At 54.9% G+C, this 22,867-nt stretch overlaps 8 protein-coding genes across 8 annotated transcripts; 6 read left to right on the forward strand and 2 right to left on the reverse strand.

Annotated features, from left to right (window-relative positions):
• Positions 1–2,262: 2,262 nt before the first annotated feature.
• On the forward strand, positions 2,263–4,182 carry LRP88_08576 (Zn(II)2Cys6 transcription factor domain-containing protein; the record flags this gene model as incomplete). The annotated part of the gene is made up of 6 exons (XM_083245079.1): positions 2,263–2,565; positions 2,615–2,701; positions 2,754–2,888; positions 2,941–3,439; positions 3,501–3,834; positions 4,101–4,182. 6 exons carry the CDS (start codon positions 2,263–2,265, stop codon positions 4,180–4,182), a joined length of 1,440 nt encoding a protein of 479 aa, XP_083099573.1.
• A 382-nt stretch (positions 4,183–4,564) lies between these two features.
• LRP88_08577 (uncharacterized protein) lies at positions 4,565–5,512 on the forward strand (the record flags this gene model as incomplete). Its single annotated transcript, XM_083245080.1, has 1 exon — positions 4,565–5,512. The coding sequence occupies one exon, from the start codon at positions 4,565–4,567 to the stop codon at positions 5,510–5,512; it is 948 nt and encodes a 315-aa protein (XP_083099574.1).
• Positions 5,513–8,371: 2,859 nt separating this feature from the next.
• Positions 8,372–8,786, forward strand: LRP88_08578 (F1F0 ATP synthase subunit epsilon; the record flags this gene model as incomplete). The annotated part of the gene is made up of 3 exons (XM_083245081.1): positions 8,372–8,403; positions 8,535–8,649; positions 8,715–8,786. 3 exons carry the CDS (start codon positions 8,372–8,374, stop codon positions 8,784–8,786), a joined length of 219 nt encoding a protein of 72 aa, XP_083099575.1.
• A 636-nt stretch (positions 8,787–9,422) lies between these two features.
• LRP88_08579 (Mak10 subunit, NatC N-terminal acetyltransferase-domain-containing protein) lies at positions 9,423–12,022 on the forward strand (the record flags this gene model as incomplete). Its single annotated transcript, XM_083245082.1, has 7 exons — positions 9,423–9,453; positions 9,524–9,643; positions 9,698–9,765; positions 9,814–9,942; positions 9,992–10,225; positions 10,282–10,743; positions 10,811–12,022. 7 exons carry the CDS (start codon positions 9,423–9,425, stop codon positions 12,020–12,022), a joined length of 2,256 nt encoding a protein of 751 aa, XP_083099576.1.
• Positions 12,023–12,411: 389 nt separating this feature from the next.
• On the reverse strand, positions 12,412–13,550 carry LRP88_08580 (mitochondrial carrier domain-containing protein; the record flags this gene model as incomplete). The annotated part of the gene is made up of 3 exons (XM_083245083.1): positions 12,412–12,539; positions 12,592–13,328; positions 13,381–13,550. The coding sequence occupies 3 exons, from the start codon at positions 13,548–13,550 to the stop codon at positions 12,412–12,414; spliced, it is 1,035 nt and encodes a 344-aa protein (XP_083099577.1).
• A 722-nt stretch (positions 13,551–14,272) lies between these two features.
• LRP88_08581 (uncharacterized protein) lies at positions 14,273–18,706 on the forward strand (the record flags this gene model as incomplete). Its single annotated transcript, XM_083245084.1, has 1 exon — positions 14,273–18,706. One exon carries the CDS (start codon positions 14,273–14,275, stop codon positions 18,704–18,706), a length of 4,434 nt encoding a protein of 1,477 aa, XP_083099578.1.
• A 376-nt stretch (positions 18,707–19,082) lies between these two features.
• Positions 19,083–20,475, reverse strand: LRP88_08582 (proteasome regulatory particle lid subunit RPN6; the record flags this gene model as incomplete). The annotated part of the gene is made up of 3 exons (XM_083245085.1): positions 19,083–20,089; positions 20,155–20,237; positions 20,294–20,475. The coding sequence occupies 3 exons, from the start codon at positions 20,473–20,475 to the stop codon at positions 19,083–19,085; spliced, it is 1,272 nt and encodes a 423-aa protein (XP_083099579.1).
• A 511-nt stretch (positions 20,476–20,986) lies between these two features.
• On the forward strand, positions 20,987–21,789 carry LRP88_08583 (mitochondrial nucleotide exchange factor MGE1; the record flags this gene model as incomplete). Its single annotated transcript, XM_083245086.1, has 2 exons — positions 20,987–21,289; positions 21,346–21,789. The coding sequence occupies 2 exons, from the start codon at positions 20,987–20,989 to the stop codon at positions 21,787–21,789; spliced, it is 747 nt and encodes a 248-aa protein (XP_083099580.1).
• Positions 21,790–22,867: the final 1,078 nt, after the last annotated feature.

Here is a 22,867-nt window from a genome sequence, read left to right on the forward strand (position 1 = left end):
CAAAGAAGCTGGCTGGCTGGTCTGTCCGTCCCGGTCTGATCTTGGTCAATGGTCTCCCTCCCCCTTCTTGGCAATGCGCATGGTTGCAGAGTGCTTACGTGGTGCAATCAGCTTTCATCTGGTGCCGGTCCTAGTGCAGTTCACGTCTTGACAACGTTGAGGTCTGTGCAAGCCAGCATTGCACTCCTGTGAGATTTGACCACCTGGCTCCGTTGATTCAGGGCCACACGTGCTGCCCTGCAGAGATACCGTCTCGGGATCCTGGCTGGCCGTGTGAACGGTGAGGCCGTAATTACCATCTGGGTGCCCTGGTTGCCTCGTCAGACCGGATTCATGCTGGCACGGGGATATGGGGTCCAACCCAGCTTGGATGATCATATGTCAGCACCATATAGCGCCATCGGACCTGGAATCTCGCATTGGTGCCTGTATGGTCGATGTTGGTTACCTCAACGATGTGGTGGATTTGATGAGGCACAATGCCGTCAGTCTTGTTGATATCGCAGACGGTTGACTTTCCCGTGTGTAGGGCAGCACAAGGTTATCTGCATTCCGTGCCGTTGACTGCGGGCAGTGGCACGTTTCTATTCGCCCCCCAGTGTTTCAAACTTACATGCAGATGCTTACTTGAATCATTGGTCATACCATACGACAATTTGTGTAAGGCATGCCGGGTCAGAGCGTATCACAGACATACTCGAGCCATAGGTCAGCCTGATACTGTGAGCAGACCACAACCACTTGTGTTGTTATTGTGCCAGGACTCGAAGGACAGTCTCTAGACCAGAGAACAACAAATCGTAAAACAGAGGCTGCCCCCTTTGTCCTGAGCGGCAATGAGCCCACAGAATCGGGCCATGTACTGTAGGGTAAGCGTATCTGGATCACCACTCGGAGTTATTTGGTCCAGCACGACAAGAGGGCAGGGGATGGCCATGAGACAACCATCATCCGTTTGCGGCGCTTTGGGTTCTCGTCATTCTGATTCAGAGGCCTGCTTGGCGCCGGATCCTCACTTGAGGGTGTACAGACGCCGGCGCTAGCATGTACTTGTAAAACAGGACCAAGAGCAGCAGTTGACAATTGCCCTTTGGGCCATGACCCGTCTCAACTCGACAAAAGAAGAACAAAAACAGCTGTTTGATCAACCGCGAGGCCTCTAAGTTTAGAAAGGGCCAACGGTTCATGATCGACGCGGGGATCGTTGGAAAATCCAAGCGCCGGACTTTGGATGGAAACTGAAGCGCCCGTGACGTTTGACTTTTGGGGGAGTCCCAGGCGCGCGCTTGTTTGTTTCGTAGTCCAGCCGATCGGAGCCAGTCAGAGAGAGGGTGGTGAAGAGTCGACAACCCATGACATCAGACTTTAAAGAGGCCGTTTTCGGAACCATTTTAACGGCGGGAGAAGGTCGTCAACGGCAAAGAGCATGCCGAGTTAAATTAAGGGTTGTTAACGCCTTTACAGAATTGCGCCGACCGAACGATAGGCTGCTCAGCCACCGACGGCAACTCGCAGCGGATCAAACGGCACGGCGCAATTCATGCTGCACTTTATTACTCCGTCCAAGGCGGAGCTCAGAAAGTCCATGTCACCTTGAACCGTTATTGGACTCATGTTATAATGCTGCCTGCTCGTCCACCCACACCACGGCTACTCAGACTGACCGAACACTCTTCGTCGGGTTAAGGTTAGTCCACAGGCCATGCTCGCCAAGGCCAGAGATCCCTAAAGGGGAATGATGCCGCGAGAAGCGGCGGATTGATGACCCGCCAACCCGCTCAACCTGAGGGGCAACACTGCCACTGCCACCACTGTCACCGAGGAATGACTTGACGTGACCAGGTTGACGGCGATGGGAGCACTCAATTCAATTAAACTACTACCTAATCAACGAGAGCAACCGCAGCTGGGCGTAAAACCCAACTGCTAAGCCACCACCATCTGTCTCGCATGTCCTGAGGGGATCGTCGAACCGGGCTCCCACACGTGACGACGCGATATCCTGATTCGCTCATGGTGTCATGTTCTTCTGTCTCGGCACTGGGAAGCCCTCTTTGTGTGTTCATCTGCAATCTCTCGCCCGTCCAAAACCTGGCTTCTTCAAATTTGTCAGTCGGCGGGAGTAAAGAAGCAACGAGGACGATAGAGAGCGAAACCAACTCCCTCGAGATATACTTGAACCCCTCTCTCGTCCACCTAGACAGCTTGTCAGAGCTGCGATAGCTTCAGCCACAGTTCCTTCCACCACCCTGACCGACTACCATGGACATGTCCCAGGAGTTCTCCCCGGATATGCTGTCGTTCAACGGCCAGCCCTACATCGACTACAGCGCCTTTCTCCAGGCTGACGAAATCAACTTTGGCGACAATGCCCAGGAACAGACCAACACGGGGCTGTCAGACTCGTCCGGCAAGGCCACCCCGCCGAGCTCTGATGCCCAGAGCGCATCCAACGCCAGCACCGAGGTAGCGAGGCGGCAGCCGGCTCAGAAGCAGAGGCTGGAGCGGAGAGGACACACCAAGAGTCGTCGGGGGTGCTACAACTGCAAGAGGAGGCGTATCAAGGTATATCTCGCGTGTCATGATTGCTTCGACTAGACCTAACTGTGCCCAGTGCCAGGAGACGCGCCCTGCGTGTGGCCATTGCACCAAGACTGGCCTCAAGTGCGAGTACCCTGCTATGCCACAGATTACACACCAAGTATGCCTGTCTAGGTCCCTGAAACTGTTATCCACCACTGACATGCCACCAGCCGCATCACCAAATTCCGCTCTTCAGCTTACAGGATATGCGTTTCTTCCAGCACTTCCTAACACAATGCTACCCGCACCACCCCCTGAAGCAGGAAGAGATCTGGACGCACGAGATACCATGCATTGCACACAACGTATGTACTCATCCGTCAACTACACTCTCGTCTCTGACAGCCACAGCACGAGTTTCTTATGCATGCCATTCTGGGATTCTCAGCGTCCCAACTCATCAAGACTGACGCCAGCATCGTCACAGCCGCCATGAGCCACCGTGTCAAGGCGATCAGGGCCATAAAGAAGCGCCTCTCAGAAACATCCAGAGCGCCTATTGAGTCTGAAGAGGCGAATGCCATGATAGCAACCTGCTTCGCTCTAACGTTCCAATCCGTCAGCCTCGAGGATGGACTTGCCGAGTTTTTGACGTTTATTCGAGGCATCATGGTCGTGGGCATGCAGATGATGTTCCGAGGAATCAAACCTCTGTTCCAAAATATGCCGGAGCAAGAGCAGGACGCACTCCTCGAGCCACTCATGGAGGGCCTGCCGCTGATCCAAAAGGGCTACGTCGATTCCGCCATGGAGGCGGTCGTGAATCTGAAGCCGCTGTGCAAAGAGCAGGTGGAGATAGAATACCACCAGCATCTGGTTAACATTCTTGAGCAGCTCTATCTCAACTCGTGGGATGGTGAGTTCTTGTTACCCCTACCGTGATATGCAAGCATGGATCTGACTTTTGGTTCCCGCAGCCTACAAAGCATACACGAGACAGTACGGCTGGTGGATGATGCTCCCCCATGACACGTTCGAAGCCCTCATCAACCCAGATAACCAGGTCATAATGCTGCTTCATTCGCACTGGATTGCAATCAACGAGATCATGACTCCTATAACGGGGCAGGAGAAGCAGGTGGCGGTCAAGTACTCGGAGCGCGACATGGAGCCCGACATTGACCCAGGCTTTGCGCGCTGGCTCAAGTATATCAACGCCCACATCGACTATGAGCACCAGATCTACAATCAGTGGCCCATGTGGATTGAGGAGCAGCTGGATCGCGACATCACCTGCCTTGGTAGAATTCCGTAAGGAAGGGAAGAGGAGGAAACACAAGAGGCTGAGGGCATATGTCAGACTGTCGATACATTTGGACTTGTGAGCGTGGCGCTTTGGATGATGGATCCTTAGGAATGGATGTTTCCAAGATGGAGATGATCATGTATTGTTGGATATTCTTGAATTTACTAATAACATATCCCACGAGCGTATAGCCCGTATAACTCGTTTAACCAATGATTCCCTTGGCATTAAGATGTGACTATGCCTGACAATCACCTGACTCCCACACTAGTCGGGCACCCGTCTACTGCGCCGCCACGATGGAAGCCATTCCCACCGGGACGGCACCGCCTCAGCACGGCCCCACTCCGTAGATCTCGCATTCATCGTATTCCACGCATCGAGATTAGAAGCGGGGCGTGGATCACTACATGGACCAATGACGTTCGACGTGACACACAGGGCTGAAAGATGCCCGACGATATGCCCCGGGCTGTGGTGTCGGAGGCGCCATCGTATTCTTCGGGTTTTGCGATTGATCTGTGGCGATGGGGATTTGTGCGAGGGATACGATGGTGGGGGTTTGAGGATATATATATGGCCTTTGCCTTGGCTTTTACGAGTTGAGTTGTCAGTCAACAACAACACATCAAGTATAAGTCATTTCAACTACGAGAACCTCCTACACAGACAAAAACACCTATTTTCAATAACACCAAAGCAACCCTCAGTGTCTCATACCGGGACTTCTACACAATGACAACAACAATCGAGACCATCTCGGCCCCGGCCTCTGGCCTCCACCGGCGATCCACGGGACACTCCACCCTCCCTCCGGACTACGAGGCTACCGAAGGCTATGAGCTTGCCCGGCTCTCACCGGCATCTTCCTCAGCAGAGTCACTCCCAAGATACACAACCACCTACGAAAACGGTGGCTCTAGCTCATCTGCCAGAGACCCATCCGGTTTCCACCCATCAAAGCTTCTCCAGATCGAAGCCCCCGGCTTTGCGCTCATCGCTTTCCCTCTGCCCCCGCGTCCGGATCCTATCTACGTCTTTGGCGTGAACCCTACTGGCGAACTTGAGCAGGCAGAGTACGTCTCTGTCCGGCCGGCGCGCAACTCAGGATCCTGCTTCCTCGCACGCCCAGACGACCCAGCCCAGACGCCTATCTGCACCACCACGTACCGCTTCGGCCCTGGCAAGCCACCCAAGATCCGCCTTCTCGGTGGTGCGGGTGAGGACGATCACGATGAAGAGTTTGAGCTCAGCTGCAAGGGATGTCTGACACGCAGCGTCGTCATGCGAACTCACCTCGGAACCTTTGAATGGCGATACAGTAGTCGTGCTGAACGCCGAGCAGCACAATCTTCTGTCGGCGAGGAAGTCGATTGTCTACTTGTCCTCGATCGGGTGACCAACGTCGCCCTAGAAGGCGGAAAGCAGGAGGAGCGCCGCATGAGAGTCGCGCAGTTTGTCCGCAGCGCTGGACTCCGGACCCCAGGCACGCGAAGGAGCACAGCAGGCAACGGCGGCCGGTTGATGCTGGACCTGCGGGAGTGGACGGACCGGAAGGGAGAGGCGGAGCAGATGGAGCTGTTGGCCGTGGCGAGCTGCGTGTCGATGATGAAGAAGGAGGTTGACAGGAGGCGGATGCATCAGACCATGGTCATCATGGGTGGTGCTTCTGGTGGTCCCTGAAGGGTTAGTGGTGAATGATGTGATGATGTTGATACCCATGTATTTCTTATGTTTTTGTGTTCTATATAGAATGGGGGAACTGCTTTGATTTTTAGAGATACAGTCTGTTATATGGATAATTATTCAAGTTATCGGATATCATGGCCTCCTCATGTATACTCAGTCCTGCACGTCGGCAACCGCAGTCTTCTCCCTAGCACCAAGCTCAAGAACCTCAGCAACGGACACCTCCCGCTTCTCATCGACATTTGCCTTCTGGAAGTCCTTCTTGCTGCACTTGCACGAGTATCGCACCCTGCATCCCCTCTTCTCGCCGATGAAGGGGTCGTTGCGGCACGACTTGCCAAATAGCTCGACTAGCAGGACCCAGACGGTTAGGCCGAGTGTGATGGAGATGAGGTTGAGAGAGTCGAGGCTCTTAGCCAGTGGAAGCAGGAACATGACGATGCAGACGGCGAACCGGTTGGCTAGTCGGGTATTCTTGCTCCAGCGAAGGGTTGCCGGCTTGCGATGCTCGTGGCAGTACGCGATAACCCCCATGAAAAGAAGCGCGATGGCCAGGCCGTGACAGTAGAAGAATCGGATGCCGTTGGCAACTTCGTCCTCTGCACGGTGGGAGTAGTGCTCCGACAATTGCTCGGCATTGGCGCCGCCTGCGTCTGTTGCCAGGACCAACTTGGATAGTCCAGCAGAGGCAAGGATGTAACCCATGATGAATGGAAGATGAGCATAGTTCCAGACGGTGGCTTTTGCTGTTAGTTAATAGTCTGAAAATGAATAGAAAGCACTTACCCGAAATGATAGAACGTCTGATAGCATGAATATCGATGTTGCTGCCATCAACGTCGAAATAGATCCAGTTAAAGACAAACGCCTGGACGAGTCCAAGCACAGCCTTTCCCAAGAATGCGTTGACGTGATAACCCCCATAGCTCTGGAACATGACGCCCACAACTGAGTATCCAAACACTAGCGACACAAAGGCATTGGTGCGTTCCACTCGATGCTCAATGTTGACGGCGGGATAAAACTCAAAGACCTTGGCCAGGAACTTGCCAATGCCGCTCTTCTCACCAGCCATCCTTCCGTATCGGAAGAGCCCGGTGATGATGCTCTGACCCCACATGTCAAGGGCGAGGGCCACCCAGATGAGGCCCAGTCTTGAAGGCATCTCGACGTGAATACTGGCAATCCACAGGACGGAGGGTATCAAGACGTTGATGGCTTCACAGATCATGACGCCTCGGATCATGGGCAGGAGGAAGCCGGTGGCCAGGTAGTGAACCAAGGTTTTGAATCTCGCCGCTAGATAGAAAGATACCAGCATCGTATACGTGTTATGTTCCTCGTTGTCGTAAAAGGCGTATGTCATGTTGGTGGTGAATCTTGACAAGTCAGACATTTCTTCTCTCAAAGGTTTGGTCAACATACCCTAAGAGACAAGCAATCTCGAATAAAATTTCCAATCTAGTCAAGACGTCGTCGGTTTCGAACCAACTCAAGACCAAAGTGACATCGGCCCAGATCTTCCACGACATGATAAATGTGATTGCAAAGCGGAGTAATTCCTTGCCGGTCGGTTCAGCCCAGACATGTTCGCCGTTGATGTGAATGATGCCGACTATTGACATGTTAGAAGCTGATGTTGTACTATGAGATGCGGGGAATTACCGTAGAGTAGGTCAAAGAACAGCTCGATAGCCATAATTTCTGTGTTTTCTGAAGCGCGCCATAGCAAGCCTTTGTGAAACCATTGCTTTACCACGGGCTTCTTAAAGAGCTTTGTAGTCTCTCCCAGCCGGGCTTGGCTCCAGCTCGAGGCGATGGAGACTGTATCCGACGTGGACGTATCCAAATCTGGAGTCTCATCATCATTGTAGGTTCGCAGTTCAGCACCATAGCCAAACTTGTTAAAGTTGGCGCTCAGACCGGTGGTGTTGGTAGAGAGCCGGTCCAGTTCGCTGTTGAACGTGTCCAGCTGGCTCTGCACGTCTTCCCACTCATCAAAGGCTGGGCCATGCCGCTCCCGCAGTTTGGCTCGACGACCCTCGTGATGATCTCGAGTCTCTCTAAGATAGTTGCAGTGCTCTGTCGAACCGTGGAGGACGACTTCGACCTGTATCTCGTCCTGGCTGCCGTACTTCTTGCGTAGGTTGTCGTAGTCTTCGGGCAGGGACACGATCACTTCCTTGCCATTGGGCAGAGCGAACCTCTGCGGCTGGCGCCGTCTCGCGGAGGGCTTAGAGGACATGGCGATACCGTCGGACAAGAGAAAACAAGACAATTCACGCTTGCAAAATCAGAAAAAGACAGCAAGAGGGCGCGACGAGAAAGAAATAAGAGCCTGCAAAAACAAGACAAGGATTCTCGTCGCTGACCCCAAATTACAGATGTAGGGCGGCCGCCGTCGTGTTGGCCCCTGGCAAGTTGATGCCGCTATCATTGGCTTTTGATGGTGTGTCTGGCGGCCCATTGGGCGGCCCCCAGCCGGTCAAGATGCACAATCGTCATCGCGGCAGAATAAAGGCACCTCTTGTTTAAGCTTATCGAGACCCGATTCCATCTTGACTAAGGCATTGGTCATCATGGTTGTCTCTTTTTGAGAGAATCGCTTCTGCTTATTGATACGCGTGCATGGAGATGGATCAAGGATGCGCGGCTCATTCCGTCCAAGTGCCGGCCGAGTCACGTGAACCATCCCTCCGGTTGTTTACCGGCTGCGGCTGCAAGCGGGTGGGTGGGTGCCTGAGGCTACCAATCCTAGCTCAGCCGTCGACCGGTAATTCGGAGCAAAGATTCAGCCATCACCAACTACCAAAATCCCCATCTCTCCCCCAATCAACCTTCAACACCGCCAAAATGACTGCTGCGTGGAAAGCCGCTGGCCTTACGTACGTCAATTGACCCCTCGCCCTGCCGATTCGACCATTGGACCTGTCCTGTCGATTTTCTCACTCCCCCCGACCGACCGTGTCCGAGCCCCGAGACCGAGAGAGCTAACAGAAACCCTTTTTCCGAATAGCTACAACCGCTACCTGGCCGTCGCCGCCCGCGTCGTCCGCCGAAGCTTGAAGGAGGATAAGAGAATCGCTGCCGAGCGCCGAGGCGAGATGGACCTGCGATTCGCCAAGTGGCAGGTAAGGCGACCTTCCGGCGATGCGGAACCAGAGATGGAAAACTGACGGGTTAATTACCTCAACAGAACGGCAAGCAGGGTGAGGCCCAGAACCTGGCCGCTGCCAACGCTGCCAACGCCGCCGAGAACGCTGCTTAAAGCAGATCGGCTTATGGATGACTGCGCGTGGATAATGGGAGCGTGGCGCCCGAGGGGTTGCTCGGCCCAAGATGAGATGGAACAGAGCAGCTCAGCCTGCTCATGGGGAGGGCAACCAATTGCATGCACCTAGTGCCACTGTATCAATAACGATTGCTGCAATGTTATCAATCAACCAAAAAAGACGACGACTGCAATTGACGACCCAAAGGAAAAATCGCTGGTGATTGTATGTTGTGCCCATCTCGACTGCTACACTGGTGATGCTCAGCGGGACGCAACTCGAGGCTACCCGGCTACCGCCGAGGAAAACAGGTGCCTCTCCACAAAACCCATATCGTCAACAATCAGATTTCATGACAGTAGAACTTGACCATTCATTTTACCTTGACCGATTTCACCACAATCGTCATTCTCGCTCATTTGTGAATGTCGACCTCATCTGCCATCTGGTGACTTTTTGGGCTCCCAGAAGAGACGGGAGCAGTGGAACCTAAGCAATCTGAACCATCATCTTGCTCCCTTGCCTAACTTCACTCTCTAATAATTCCTACCCTTTTTTCACCCTCGCACGCCGCTCGTGCGATAATACCCCCATCCCCTTTGATGCGGCGGACGTCGCGTTAAACCGTCGACATGGCCGACTTCGGTATCGGGATCCCGGATGGTGGGTACCCAAAAGATGGGAGAGGTTCCTGGTGGTGATGACCGTCAAAAAGTCTGACTTTGAGGCCTAGATATCGCGAGACTATCGCTGGGCCAGGAATATGATCCGCCGCCTCCGCCGCCGCCTGATATCAAGACCGAGGGCATCCTCGCCGTTGACATTACCGAAAAGTTCGCTCAGGCTGTTCAGAGTAGGTCATGGTCAGGTCTCGTGCTCTGGTGAACCCCGCGATTGACACTTGCAGCTCTTGCACCCGGCGATCTCGTCAAGGATGGCTTCTTTACGCTTTTTGAGTCCGTCGCGGCTCTCGAGGTATGATTCTGGAGTGGATGCGACTCATGGCGAGGCTCACAGACATAGATCATGGATCCCAAGATGGACAGCGGTTGTGTCAAGTCAGCCGATGATCTTGAAGAGCTGTATGATGTCAGTCGGCCGCTGCTCCCGGAGGAGGTGCTGGGGGTCATAGATCAGCTTCTTTGCCACGAGGTGAGTGCTTCTCACTGTTTGATAACTGAACTTGTGCTCATTTTCCTAGATGGCATGGCACCTCGGATATCCACTCTCCCAGACTCTGTTCACCAGCGTCTACGCCGAGGCCCTCCTCATGCCAACACCGATCAGTGTGGGAGAAGCCCGGTTTGTTCGAAATGCGCCAAATGGTTCTCCAAGCAGGTCCAGCATGCTCGAGATCCTCAGGGCTTATTGCCTCGGCCTACTGAAGGCCTGTGGTTACGTGAACGAAAGGATTAGGTCTGAACATTACTATGAGGTGAGTATCACACTGCACCTGACCCAAGACCAGGATGATTCTGACACTGTATATAGGAGGAAGACTTTGTCACAAATACGTACAACAGGACCTTGCTTGCCGAGATACAGCCACAGGCTGTCCAGCAAGCCATCCAAGAAGCGAGGAACTTGCTAGCCACGCTGGGTGAGGAAGTCAGTGATGACATTCGAGAAGCCCTTGACCGTCGGCTACAGCTGAGATCCTTATTCCTGGATGCGACCCAATGCCCTCAGCACATGAGGGAACCCGATGTTGCTAGGAAGCCGTGGCTGGAGGCCCTGCAACTACTTCCGAGCATCAAGTCATCTCACTCACTAGGGCGGCCCGTCGACGAAGCCTTCAGCGCCAAGCTGCAACGCAAGCTTGCTAGTACCATGCCTCCGAGGCCCATCGTGAAGCTGGAGTTTGACGATGCTTTTGGTCATTTGTTGAGGCTGTTTAAGGATGGTGCTCAGTTGATCGACGTGCTTCATTACAGCGACTCCCAGAGTCTTCAGGTAACAAGCATTCCCATCTCAGAAGGTCAATGCTAATAATAGACAGACATTTGTGTCAACCTTCCAGGCCAAGAAGCCCCAGCCACTGGTATACGTGCGGACTCTGCTGCAAACGTTCCTGTTTAACGAGATGGAAGTTTTGGGTTCCATGAGCATCCGCCAGATCATGGATGATGATTTTGCTACCGTGTCTATGCCCGCAAGCCTTCAGCTTGACCGTGCCAACGACGAGATCGAGTTTCCTCAGGACCCGCGCTTCGTCATGGCCGAACAGATGGAGCTCTTCCGTCAGAGAGCAGCACAGCCCTTCCTGGATGTACTGCGGACATTCTGCCAGAACCGATGTCGTGTACGACGCACGCTCTGTCACATCATCCGGGACTGGGAGAATCTCCAGGCGGATGCTGAAGAGATTGACCAGATCATCCAAGTCAAGGTCAAGGAACGTCCGATGAGGCAATCAACAGGCATGGGCATCCCGATGGAAACGTACTCGCTTCCGCTTTCATCATGGACATATCTGTACAAGATGCGCCTGATGGAATGGATCGTGCAACTGGGCTTTGAGCTGGAGGTCTACCAGCCAGATGAACTCGCCGGCATGTATTGGTACCTGAACTACCTTGCTAAGTGGAGGGTCCAGCACACGGAGAGGATCAAGTCGTTTGTGATCCGGAGGGCGGAGGAGTCCCGAGCAGCCTCCCAGCACCCGAACCCAGCCGTCGACCGCCAGCTCGAGCGATCACTGGCCTTCATACGGCTGATGCTGCTCGACTCTGCCGTGACATGGGAACTGTCGGACGCCCTGTCTTGCCTCTACACCGTTCTTACCCGGCTGAAGCTCGTCAAGGTGCCCCCAAGACCTTATAGCAACGACGAGCTTCGGTACGACCTCCGAATGCGGCCGTTTGCCGCCATTGGCCTGCCAACTCTCCCCAGCTTTGACGAATTCACTCAAGGAACATCGCAGCCCGAGATAACGACTCCGGAGATCCTCGAATACGCAGAAAAGGCCCTCGCAGGTGCTAAGAAGGGCTTCGAGGTGCTGTCCAAGTTCACACCTGAGGATTCGTTCTCGGTTGGCTCCCACGACCGGTGGGTCGGGTCCAAGAAGAATGCCTTGAAGGCCTGCATCGCGACGGGAATAGCGATTTCGGCGCTGCAAAAGGCCGTCAAGAGGGAACAGGAAACCGGTGAACTGAAGATCAAGGCCGAGGTGCCCACACCGGATAAATCTTATCACGACTGGTGGATCGTGCCTCGGATAATCCCTACCTAGGAGATGGGAGAGGCCTAAGAGGATAAATGATAATTCAAAGGATAAAATGAGGCTAAATCTAGAGTGCGTTCACAGGTATAGTTGTACATTTGGGTATCCAAATGAGAGTTTGCCTCCTCTTCCATCCATCCATCCGTCCTCCATCCCTGTTATAGATTTGACAATAAATTCGAATACGTATTCGAATGGCTGTAAATCAAGGAAGTAAACAAAAGAAACGCCGGTTTCATCGTGTCAAAATCTGTTGATATGCCAATTCCATTCTCACCGCAAATGTATTGGCTGCCGAGATATCGGTATCAAGGCGATTGGTCTGCCCTCAAGACTGGGTCTGCGAGATAGTCGAGGTGGGACCCGCGCCTGAGCTAACTGGGATTGTGAAGCATCGCTTAAGCCGCAACACGTCGTCGAGCGGCCCCGGCCATGCGAAGTCGGACGGTCTGCTCATATAGCACATCCTTGAAGGCGAAGAGCAGGGCGGCAGTCAGCACGCTCTGGGTGACCTTGGGGCCAATGCCTGTTTCTCTGTTAGCATGCCGTTCCGTGTAAGTGTGGATATAGATACTGACCTCTGTAGAGACCAGAGTAACCACTCTCGCTCACAATGCGGCGGAGGGCGGCGAAAGAGCCCTCCTTCTTGCCCTCGCTCTGAACGTGCATCTGACTCTTGACAGTGATGTAGGGGTAGGTGATGGTGGTCGCAAACAGCTTGCCCAGAGCACCAAGGAAGAAGGCGATAGTAGGGGTAACCTTGCGGCGCTTCTCCACCGTGTTCTTCAGCTGCTCAAAGAGAGTGTACTGAAGAATGGGGTTGATAACGAGGACCAGGGCCGGAATGACGCCGGCAAAGAGAGCCTGGGGGCCCTCGTTCTTGAGAAGCTGCAGCAGAGTGCCGATGGTGCTGGGGGGCTTGGAAGGCTTGGCCTCGGCACCGGCCTCGACGTCGTCCTTCTTCTTCTCCTGCTGGCGGGTGGTGACCCGGGTGTTGACGACCCAGATGGGGTTGGTGATGATGACGGTGGCCGACCCGGCGATGGCTCCGGCGATCATGGACTCGACCGTGGTGAGCTTCGCACCGGCGCGGCCGGCCTTGGCAGCGGCCTTCTCAAAGAAGGTGCGGGTCCATTCATACCAGTAGTAGTAGACAAAGTTGGTGATGCTGATGCCGAAGAGGGCCGAGTTAATACCGGAGTAGAGGCCTGAGATACCCTCGCGGGCGATGATGTTGCCAACGGCCTCGCTGAACTTGCTCTCGGCCTTCTTGGACTCGACCTGGGCGCGCGTGGAGAGGGTGATGAGTGGGTACCTTGATGTTCGTCAGCTAGCGACCGCGATGCGACACTGGGGACCAGCCCTACGTCAGGACCATGGACAGAAGACCACCACCAGCGCCGGCGAGGGCATGGGCGACATTGTCGTTCTGGGGAATGGGCGCCTTCTCAGTGACGATGACCTTTGCGGGCGTGATCTCGACCTTTTCAGGTATCTCGACCTGCGGGGTGGTCTCCTTGTCGGCGTTGTCGGACATGATGCACGTCGGGGTATGCTTAAGCGAGCAGCGACAGACAGGAAGAGGCTTGAGCTTCAATGCGTGGGAGGCGAGTCAAGTGAAGGGGAATTGGGGAACTTATAAAAACCTGGGGAAGGGGATGGTTTCGCGGGGCCGTGCTCGACTTAAAACCCAGTCAAGAACATGCGCATGCCTACCTAAGCCTGGTTTAAGGGCCTGCCTGGCTTAAGAGCGTCTATCTCGGGATCGGCGTCTGGTCAACTTGACTCGAGGAGGAGCCGTGCCCCTAAAAATACCGAGGTCGGGACATGATACCGAGTAACCTTAGCTGGAATCGGCCAATGTTCCGCATCTGAAAATGAAGTCACCTCCTCCTTCCCCTCCACTTTTGTTGGTTGGACCGGCATGTGACGTGGGGAAGACCCGGTCGGCAAGCCCAGCTCTTTACCGTGTCGCGCTAAACCTGATGAGGGCATTGTCAGGAGAGCCACTTTAAACGACCAAAACTCGGGATCTGAGGATCCCCAAACTCGGAGCCAAGGAGAAACAAAAAGTGCGGACGCAGTGCCCGCGCTAGGCCCCATCCAGGCCTAAGTAAACAAATCGACCGCCACACACGCTTCATCCTTGCAAGTCGCACACCCACACCGCGGGTTTAACCACCTTCAGCCCAGCGTCGCGGTATCTGGCATATCCCACCCATCCATGATTGTTTTGAGTAATTCTACCACTGCTCGTCAATGCCACGGCGCAGAAAGTCCGGTCTCGAGTCCGAAGCCTTCCAAGTCCGCTGGCACTCGGTTGCCAACATCGCCACGCCCAGCGCGGACATCATGTCGTCGCCTGATCCGCTCAACGACACCATCGATACGAGCGTGGTCCTGCCTTCATCAACGCGCCGCGTCCCCCGCAGCAGCCAACGGTCCAGCCGGTTTTCCACCCTGGGCACCTCGCCCAGGAAGCAGATGTTTGAGCTCGAGGTCGGCGACGATCGAGCCCCCCAGAAGCTATTGGTGACGGTCGAGACGGAGGAGCCAAGCGCGACGGCCGGCCCGGGAAGCGCGCGACGAAAACTGTTCCAGACTTCGAGTCCTTTGTTACCAATGTCCAGGCGGAGAGAGATGGCGACCACGACGACTGTGCCTTTGAAGAAGGCCATTGAGGAGGAGATGGCCGACCCAAACGCGACCCCGAGGAGGAGGGGCCGGCCGAGGAAAACAAATGGAACGCCTCTGCCCGGCGCAGGCACCAAGAGAAAGTCGGGAACTCCAATCAAGAAAACACCAAGGCGACCGCGATTATCGAAGGGTACGGAGACGGGGAACGAGACGGAAGGGTCCAACGCAGGTCGCACGCCAGGAACAAAGAGAAGAGGTCGACCGCCCAAGAATCGACCTGTTGAACCACCCAGCGAGCTGGGAACTGACGTGGATGGAGGAGCTGCTGATATCGAAAGGAGACGGCAGGGACTTGGTCCTGAAGAGGTGGCGGAAGTGATGAATGAAGCTCCTGCGCTTCCCTCTTTCCGGGACGACGACTCTCAAATTGACAATGAGATGACTCTGATCATCACGCCTTCAGAAGCTGAGGGGTTGCAAGCAAACCAAGCCCAGAACAATACCACCCAGAACGATACTACGGCTCTGCCGCATTCGGAGCCTGATTCGGATATTTGGATGGCTACTCTGGATGACGAACCAACCCCACGGCCTTCAAGTCGAATAGCTCAAAGAGAGCCTGCGCCCTCGAGCCCTGACCATGAGCAAGAGGCCGATACTTCGGATTTTGGCGACTACGGATACCTTCCACCGGCTGGCAGCGATGTCTCTTCAGCAGACGAGCCTGAAAGCGAAATTCGACCTATGAATAACGACACCATTGCGGCTGGCGAAGACTTTAGCATGATTTTCATGGACTCTCTTCCATCGCTCCAGGCGAACTTGCGCAGCTCTGTCCAGGAAGTCACTGAAAACGATATTGGCGAAGAAACGAGCATGATCATCAACAACACCCTTGAATCTCTGCGCCAGTCCTTGCAAGAGCGGGACAGGCCTAACACGGAGGCGGAACCCGCTGAAGCCCCCAAACCAGCTGAGCCTGCCTCCTCTCCACCCCGAGAAGAACCTAGGAAACCCAGCATTCGTCCTCCCCTGACTTTTTCGCCGAATCGCAACATGTCCCCAAGGTGGCTTCGAAGCCCTCGGAGGATGGGATCTTCACCCTTACGGCGCCAAGTATTGGAGCTGAACGCAAGAGAGAATGCAGATGCGGTACTGGAGGCACCAGAAGAGCATGACTCCCCTATTACTACTGGGGGCCAAAGATCGTCGGCCCCCCCAGATCATGAAGAGTCGAACTTGTATGATGACTCATTTTCCGAAATTCCTGAAGCTGTACTTGAAGCTGCGACGCCACGGCGACCTCAAAGAAATGTTGTGGATGAGACATTGTTGGAAGATGAAGATGTGGAAATGGAGGATGAGCAGCCTCCCCAGCTAGTTGAAGAGGAGGAAGAACAAGAGCACGCAGAGCAAGAGCAACAACAACAGCCAGAACAAGAGGAGGAACAGGAACAGGAACAAGAACAGGAAGGGCAGAGAGACCCCCCGGCAGCTTCCAATGGAAGTGTCGTCTCTCGATCGGACGCTGGACGTCTCCCTACCCCTGACGATACCCCACCGCAACTCGATGCTCAAGAGGATCATGCCGAAAAATCGATACACATATCGGGAACCTCGGCCACATCTACATCCCCTCGAGGCTCTTCTCCAGCTGCTCCATCGTCCGGGCAATCCTCGGCCAGCCAAGTCCAGATTGTTCCGGAAATTGTGGAGGAAGTCGTCGACGAAGATATCGAGGACGCTGTCGTGGATGAACCTGCTGAAGAGATGCAGGAGGATAATGAGCCGGAAGAGGACGAGGAATTACCGGATATCAACGAGCCGCGGCCAACAGGTTTATTTGTACCCAGCGACGTCCGTCAGCCTGAGGTTACGCCACTCAACCAGATGACGTCTCCTCTTCAGGATCCCCAGTCACTTCTGCCAGAAGCAGTATCAGAGAAGGTACTACGGCCTACACTCTCCCCTATCGTGCGAGCAGGACGGGCGTTGCAAAGCGTGACATCGGATCCTCCCTCGCCAGAGACACGTGAGCAACACCTCCGGAGCCCCTTCAGGAGCTCTGTGAGCAGAGAGCTGGGACCCAGGGAAACGCAGTCGATCCGACGTATGAGCGCCAGCCCTGGGAGATCCGTTGCCTTCCCAGCAGTTACTCAAATCCCCCCGGCCAACGAGGCATACGAGGATCCCTTTGGTACGGACACCAGACACACAGGTCAAGCTAGCTTTATGGAAGCGCTTGAGAGAAGTGGCGGTGATCCTTCACCACGGCGGTCACGGAGATCATCTCGGGAGTCTACAGCAAGCTCTCTGCGTTTCCAGCCTCGCAGTGAGGATGGAATGAGTTGGGTGGAGAACGAGGGCCCTATTAGCGCAAATCTTCGTGGCGATGTCCCGCTTGAGGCCTTTGCCCGATCAACAGTTGGGAAGGCAAAGAGCCCATCTGTTGATCGAGGCCAGCTTGATGGCGCCACGGACGAGGCAGATGAAGAGCCTGAACAGGATGGTGACGATATGGACATTTGGGAGTTCGAAGCACAGCGGTCGTCTCCTCGCGCGGCTCGCCAACACTCCAGGGAGAAGACGGCCGAGGCTCCCACTGCTAGGCGGAGCACCCTACCTAGCCCCTGGACGAAACGCACAAGTCGTGAGGCACAACGTGAGATACAACCAGTTGCCCAAAGGAACGTTCAGGAAGTCACAGAAGAAGCCAACGAAGAGGAGGAGGCAGAGGAGATGGTAGAGGAGGGAACAGACGCGGAAGCATCAGACGCTGATGCCACAGAGGACGCTGTGCCAGAGCCAGCTCAAGTAGAGGAATACTCACTTCTCTCTCAGAGGGGCAACGCCCAGCAGCAGCAGAACAAGGCCCCGGAGTCTGCAGTCAAGGCTAGTCGCTTCGACCTTTCTACCTTCTTCTCTTCACCAGCGACTATCCCAGGGATGCTAGCCGAGAAGTTTCTGTCAGCCAAGAAGCCTGCATCCCGACCAGCCGAGCCCGAACCGGTGGAAGCAGAACCCACCCTGCCAACAAGTTCCATGTTTCCACAGTTGCCACAGCAGGAATTACGGCCTCGAGCAGGGCCTCGGGCTGGTTTCTTCTCTCCTGTCCGCGCTCCACAGCCAGTATCAAGGCGGCAAGAAGAGGAAGCGGAATCTCAAGGGGCTTCTACGGAGCAGGAGGGGACTGAGGGGCAGTCAGAACCTGAAGAACTTGAAGAGCACGAGATGCCCTCGGTGCTACAGAAGAGGAACTTTACACCTCAACGAAGACAGCCCAGCCAGTCCTTCTTCAAGACTTCAACTCAAGCTGTTGCACCAACTAATAGCGCGCCCACTCCACCAAGGATGCAGCTCTCTCATGCCGACATCCAGAGGTGGCAGCAAGAGACTTCGAATGCTAGCGAGGACTCCCCTGAGCCATCTCGACCCCTTCTCAGACCCCTCCCACCTAAGAACGCGTCCCCAACCAAGTCGAGTCTGCGCTCTCCTTTGAAACCACACACGCCTGGTCGTGTGGTCGAGTTCACCAGCAGCGTTCTCTCTCCTGTTGAGCAGGCCAAAGCTCGACAGCAACGCCGACTTTCCAATTCGTCTGCAGCATCGCAGTCTAGCAACACAGCTCAGCGTCCACGTCTGAGACCACCGCCCCGGCAGAATGCCAACAAGGAGAATGCCGTGGCTTCTGACGTCTCCATGTCCGACGCCTCACCCGTTGCAAAACAACAACAGCCCCAGCCGCTGTCCAAGACCGTCTGGACACGGCAGCACTGGCTCTTCCTGGACGAGCTGCTCCAGCTACGCCGCCAGGGGCCTTACCACACCAACTACGAGCGCCGCTCAGACAAGTACCTGGGCAAGACGGTCAAGAGCCAGGGCGAATCCATGACGCTGGAGCGCTGGCACCTCGACTGCGTCGACGCCTTCAAGGCCGAGGTCGGCGGCTGGGACGAGGCCTCCCTGGCAAAGAGGCTGTTTGCCCTGATCCTCGGCGAAGAGAGGAGGAGCCGAGGCGTCGCTGACAGACCATCATCACGAGTCATGTTTCACTGAAGATTTTTTTCGAATCGAGTTTTATGAAAGTATGGGAATTAGCTGGTCTAGCATGCATGAGGCGTTTCGATGAGTTGTCCTTTGGAGGAGATACCAATTTGTATCGTTCAAGCATTGATTGCATTGCATTGCAATTGTTGGTTACACGCCTACCCACGCACACATCACCACATACCCCTTTTTACAAAAACACCGTTATTTAGGATATGAAAGTTAGACATAGCAGTACAAAGCACATGAACAATGACGCAGCGATGAAAAAATGCTCAGCATAGACGATTCTGTTCCCTCTTGAAACGCCTGATCTACTGTGTGACATATTACATACAGATGCGCGGCGCAGTCCCGCCGCCCCAGATAGCCCAGCCCATCCCCTCTATTCCAGCATGGACGCCTGGTTCGTGTACAATACATCCACCACGTTGCTCAGCTTCTCAATAGTGGCCAGAGCCGCGTCGTACGACTCATCCCGCTGCGTCTCGTCAAAGATGATGAGGCAGCCAGCGCCCTGATCCAGGACGCCGATGATGACCTTATCGAGGATCATCTGCGACAGTTTTCGCTCCACCTGTTGAGTGTCGAGGCCAACCATCTTGGCGATGTGGTCAATCTCGACGCGCGAGAAGGGCTCAATGACCTTGATAAGGTTCTGCTCAAGCATGGCATCGTAAAGGCGGCGGAGGTGATTACGGATAAAGGCGTCGCTTCCCAGTTCGTAGCGGTAGGAAGAGAGAGCACGCTCGTACTCCTCGAGTGACCGATTTGAGTGCGCGCGAGCGATGGCCTTCATGGCCTCAAGGTTCTTGCCGGCGTACTTGAGGGCCTGCTTCGAGGTCATGAGGTTGTTGACGTCGTCGACGAGGTTAAGCATGATCTTGCAGAGAAGCATGTACTGGAGGGCAGCTTGAGCCTTGGGGCCCTCGTCTTGGGTGTGGTATCCATCGAGAGCCTCGATAAAGTAGGAAAAGGCAGTGTTGAAGTCCTTGTCCTCGGCGTGGAGCATACCGCTCTGCATGTCGAGGTTGGCCTGCAGCAACGGGGGGGTATAGACACTGGCAGCACTCGTGCGTGCGCTGGTCAAGGCGGCGCGGGCCTTGGGAATGTTGCCAAGGGCGTGGTAGACCCTCGACTCTAGGAGTTGGACCTCGACGAGGCGGAGCTTGTCGTCGAGGCGCTTGAGCTCGCGGAGGAGGCCGTTGATGAGGCCGAGGGCTTCATAGTAGGACTGCTTGGCCATCTGCAGGGCGACGAGGCGGACCTCAAGGTCCTGGCGCTGGAAGGCGCGGCGCTCAGCGGTGGCCCATTCTATGCAGTCCTTGGTGACGGCGATCTCGATATCGGTGCTGTTGGGGATTTCCTTGAAGAGGTCGAGCAGTTGGCGAACTACGTCACCGTGTTAGCTGGGGGATACGGGGGTAAGCGCAAGCGCTCTCGATATGAAGGCATACCCAGCTTTGCCGACTTGGCCTTGGCAAAGGAAGAGAATACTGATCGGCTCTCCTTGACTAGATCCACAAGCTCCTGTGTCTTCCTGTATTCGTCGTTAGTGGGGGACAGCGATAGATAATATTGACAGGCAGCGCGCACTTCTCGTCCCGGTACAGCTCGCCCAGGCTGATCAAGGCCGTCTCGTACTCGCGGGTGGCAGCATCAGATGTGGCGCTGGGGGCCTGGGAGATGATTTCCTTGTAGATGGCCTCAGCCTTCCTCGGGTCTGACTTGGCGAGCTTCTGTGCTTCCTGGACCCTCGCCGATTCGGCCGCCGCCATTGTGAAGGGAGTAGTTGCGCGTGTCGGAGGGGTGTTCGTAGATGGTGATGGGTGGGCGGCGAGGGCAGTTGGCAAGCGTTATGGCGTTGATGAGGGTGGAATGGTTGTCGTCGGGATGGTGTTTGTTTCGTTGGATGCTGAAGCAATAGCTAGCCTTCCGTGCCTCCAGGTTGCCAGAGCACGACGTAGGCCAACAAATGGTGGGTCCTTGCTAGTTATCATGAGAGGTGATTGGCCAACTCTAGGGGGGCATGAGCTCTGGCGGGTTTTCGTTGATCCGCCGCTACGTACCTCGCCCTCTAATGCTGGAAGCTTCCCCGGCAGCGCAGCCGGCGCCAGCCTCTGGATCATGCCGACAGCTTAAAATTTCAGTCCTAACTCGGAGTGGAGGGGATCTAAACTTCCTGATCATACAGCCCGCTACATAAGCCCACCAGCTTCAATTCTCTTCTCCCACCTCCAATCTCTCTTCACTCCCATATACTCACCCCTTTCCTCTAATTCATTCACAATGTTCCGCCAGGCCGTCACTGCTTCCTCCCGAGCCCTTCGCGCTGCCCCCCGCGCCGCCGCCGCCCCTCGGCCCTTCATCCAGTCGCAATTCCAGTCGGCGCCCGCCTTCACCCTCAGAGCCGCCCAGCCCGCCGTGTCAAGATGGTACAGCGATGCGAAGGAGTCTGACTCTGCAAAGCCTGCTGAGGAGGCCAAGACGGAGACCAAGAAGGAGGAGAAGAGCGCCAATGGCGAGGCCGACTCTGTTGCCGAGCTGAAGAAGGCCCTCGAGGCCAAGGAGACCGAGGCCCGAGACTGGAAGGTTAGTGACCCATTGACAAGCCGCACAATCCCTCACATATACTAACTATACACCAGGACAAGTGCCTGCGCACTGTCGCCGACTTCCGCAACCTTCAAGAGCGCACCCAGCGTGAGGTCAAGACGGCCCGCGACTTTGCCATCCAAAAGTTCGCCAAGGACCTCGTCGACAGCGTCGACAACCTGGACCGCGCCCTGGGCATGGTCCCCCAGGAGAAGCTCAACGTCGATGAGAAGCCCGAGCACCTCCAGGACCTCGCCAACCTGTACGAGGGTCTTAAGATGACCGAGGACATCCTCATGAGCACCCTCAAGAAGCACGGCCTCGAGCGCCTCAACCCCGAGGGCGACAAGTTCAACCCCAACGAGCAGGAGGCCACCTTCATGGCCCCCCAGCCCGACAAGGAGGACAACACCGTCTTCTTTGTCCAGCAGAAGGGTTTCAAGCTCAACGGCCGGGTGCTGCGCGCCGCCAAGGTCGGTGTCGTCAAGAACAACTAAACAACTCTAATGCCTGGGGGGGAGAGATCCTTCCCGGGCCGCAATTGCGTGTACTATTAAAGGGTTATCGGTCGGCGTTGGCTCACAGTGTATAATGAATGCTCCTCTCATGATGACGGTTAAAAGATGCTGGGACAAAAGAAAAAAGTTTACAAGAGCTGGGACCTTGTACATAAAGAAGATGTGTATAACACAGGCGAGCGGGGCGGACTGGAGGGAAGCCGCTACTATTTCTTGCATGAAATGACCTTGGGGGATTTGGCTGTACCAAATTTGATCTCGGACTCTCTAGGATATACCCACCCAATGAAGATGTCGAGAGTGTCTTGCTCATTCTAGTCCACACAAGTATGTGTTGCCATTGAGATGCTTCATGATATAACATAAACCTTGCCTCACCACACACCTCACAATGAGATAGAGATATGCGCGCACAAACACACACACACACACACACACACACACACACACACACACACAAGCTGCTCTTAAAGATGTTTTCAAAAACCCTACCCTAACAACCCTATCGAGTGAACAGTGCCATACTACAAACAAGAAAAAAAAAAGACCATCAACAAGTTGTAGAGGCATCTAGAAAGTGCTCTGCCCAGATGCCGCCCCAGTACAAGGAAATAGCCCGATTGTTTGTCCTCCCTCCATCCTTGATCTTCTAAATCACTCCATAATCCCAATGCGTTGCGTGCCGTGCCATGCCAAACCATCATCCATCTGAACACCACTCTGTGTGTCCCTTATACCTCCGAGGCGATCCCCAGATGATCGAGGGAGCGCTTCCCAATAATCTCTGCCGGTTCACCTCCTCGGCTCATTCCCTCGTAGGATCTTCTGTCGATGTTGAACAGTGATAAAACAAAAAAAGGAAAAAGATAACATAAAGTGCAATCGTTATAAGAAACACTGTTCATGCGATGGTCATTACAACTCTTTTAATGCCGTCCCGCTCTGCTGCCTCCTCTCTATTGCGCTTGACCCCCCTCTCCCCAGGAGAGGTGAGACCAAGAACTGAAGGACAGTCTCGAGTTGGAAAAGCTCCTCAATCCAAAACAATCATCTCAGG

This window comes from Fusarium phalaenopsidis (assembly GCF_050370095.1).
Source record: "Fusarium phalaenopsidis strain FUZ10S chromosome Unknown contig_32302, whole genome shotgun sequence".
Taxonomy (NCBI): domain Eukaryota; kingdom Fungi; phylum Ascomycota; class Sordariomycetes; order Hypocreales; family Nectriaceae; genus Fusarium; species Fusarium phalaenopsidis.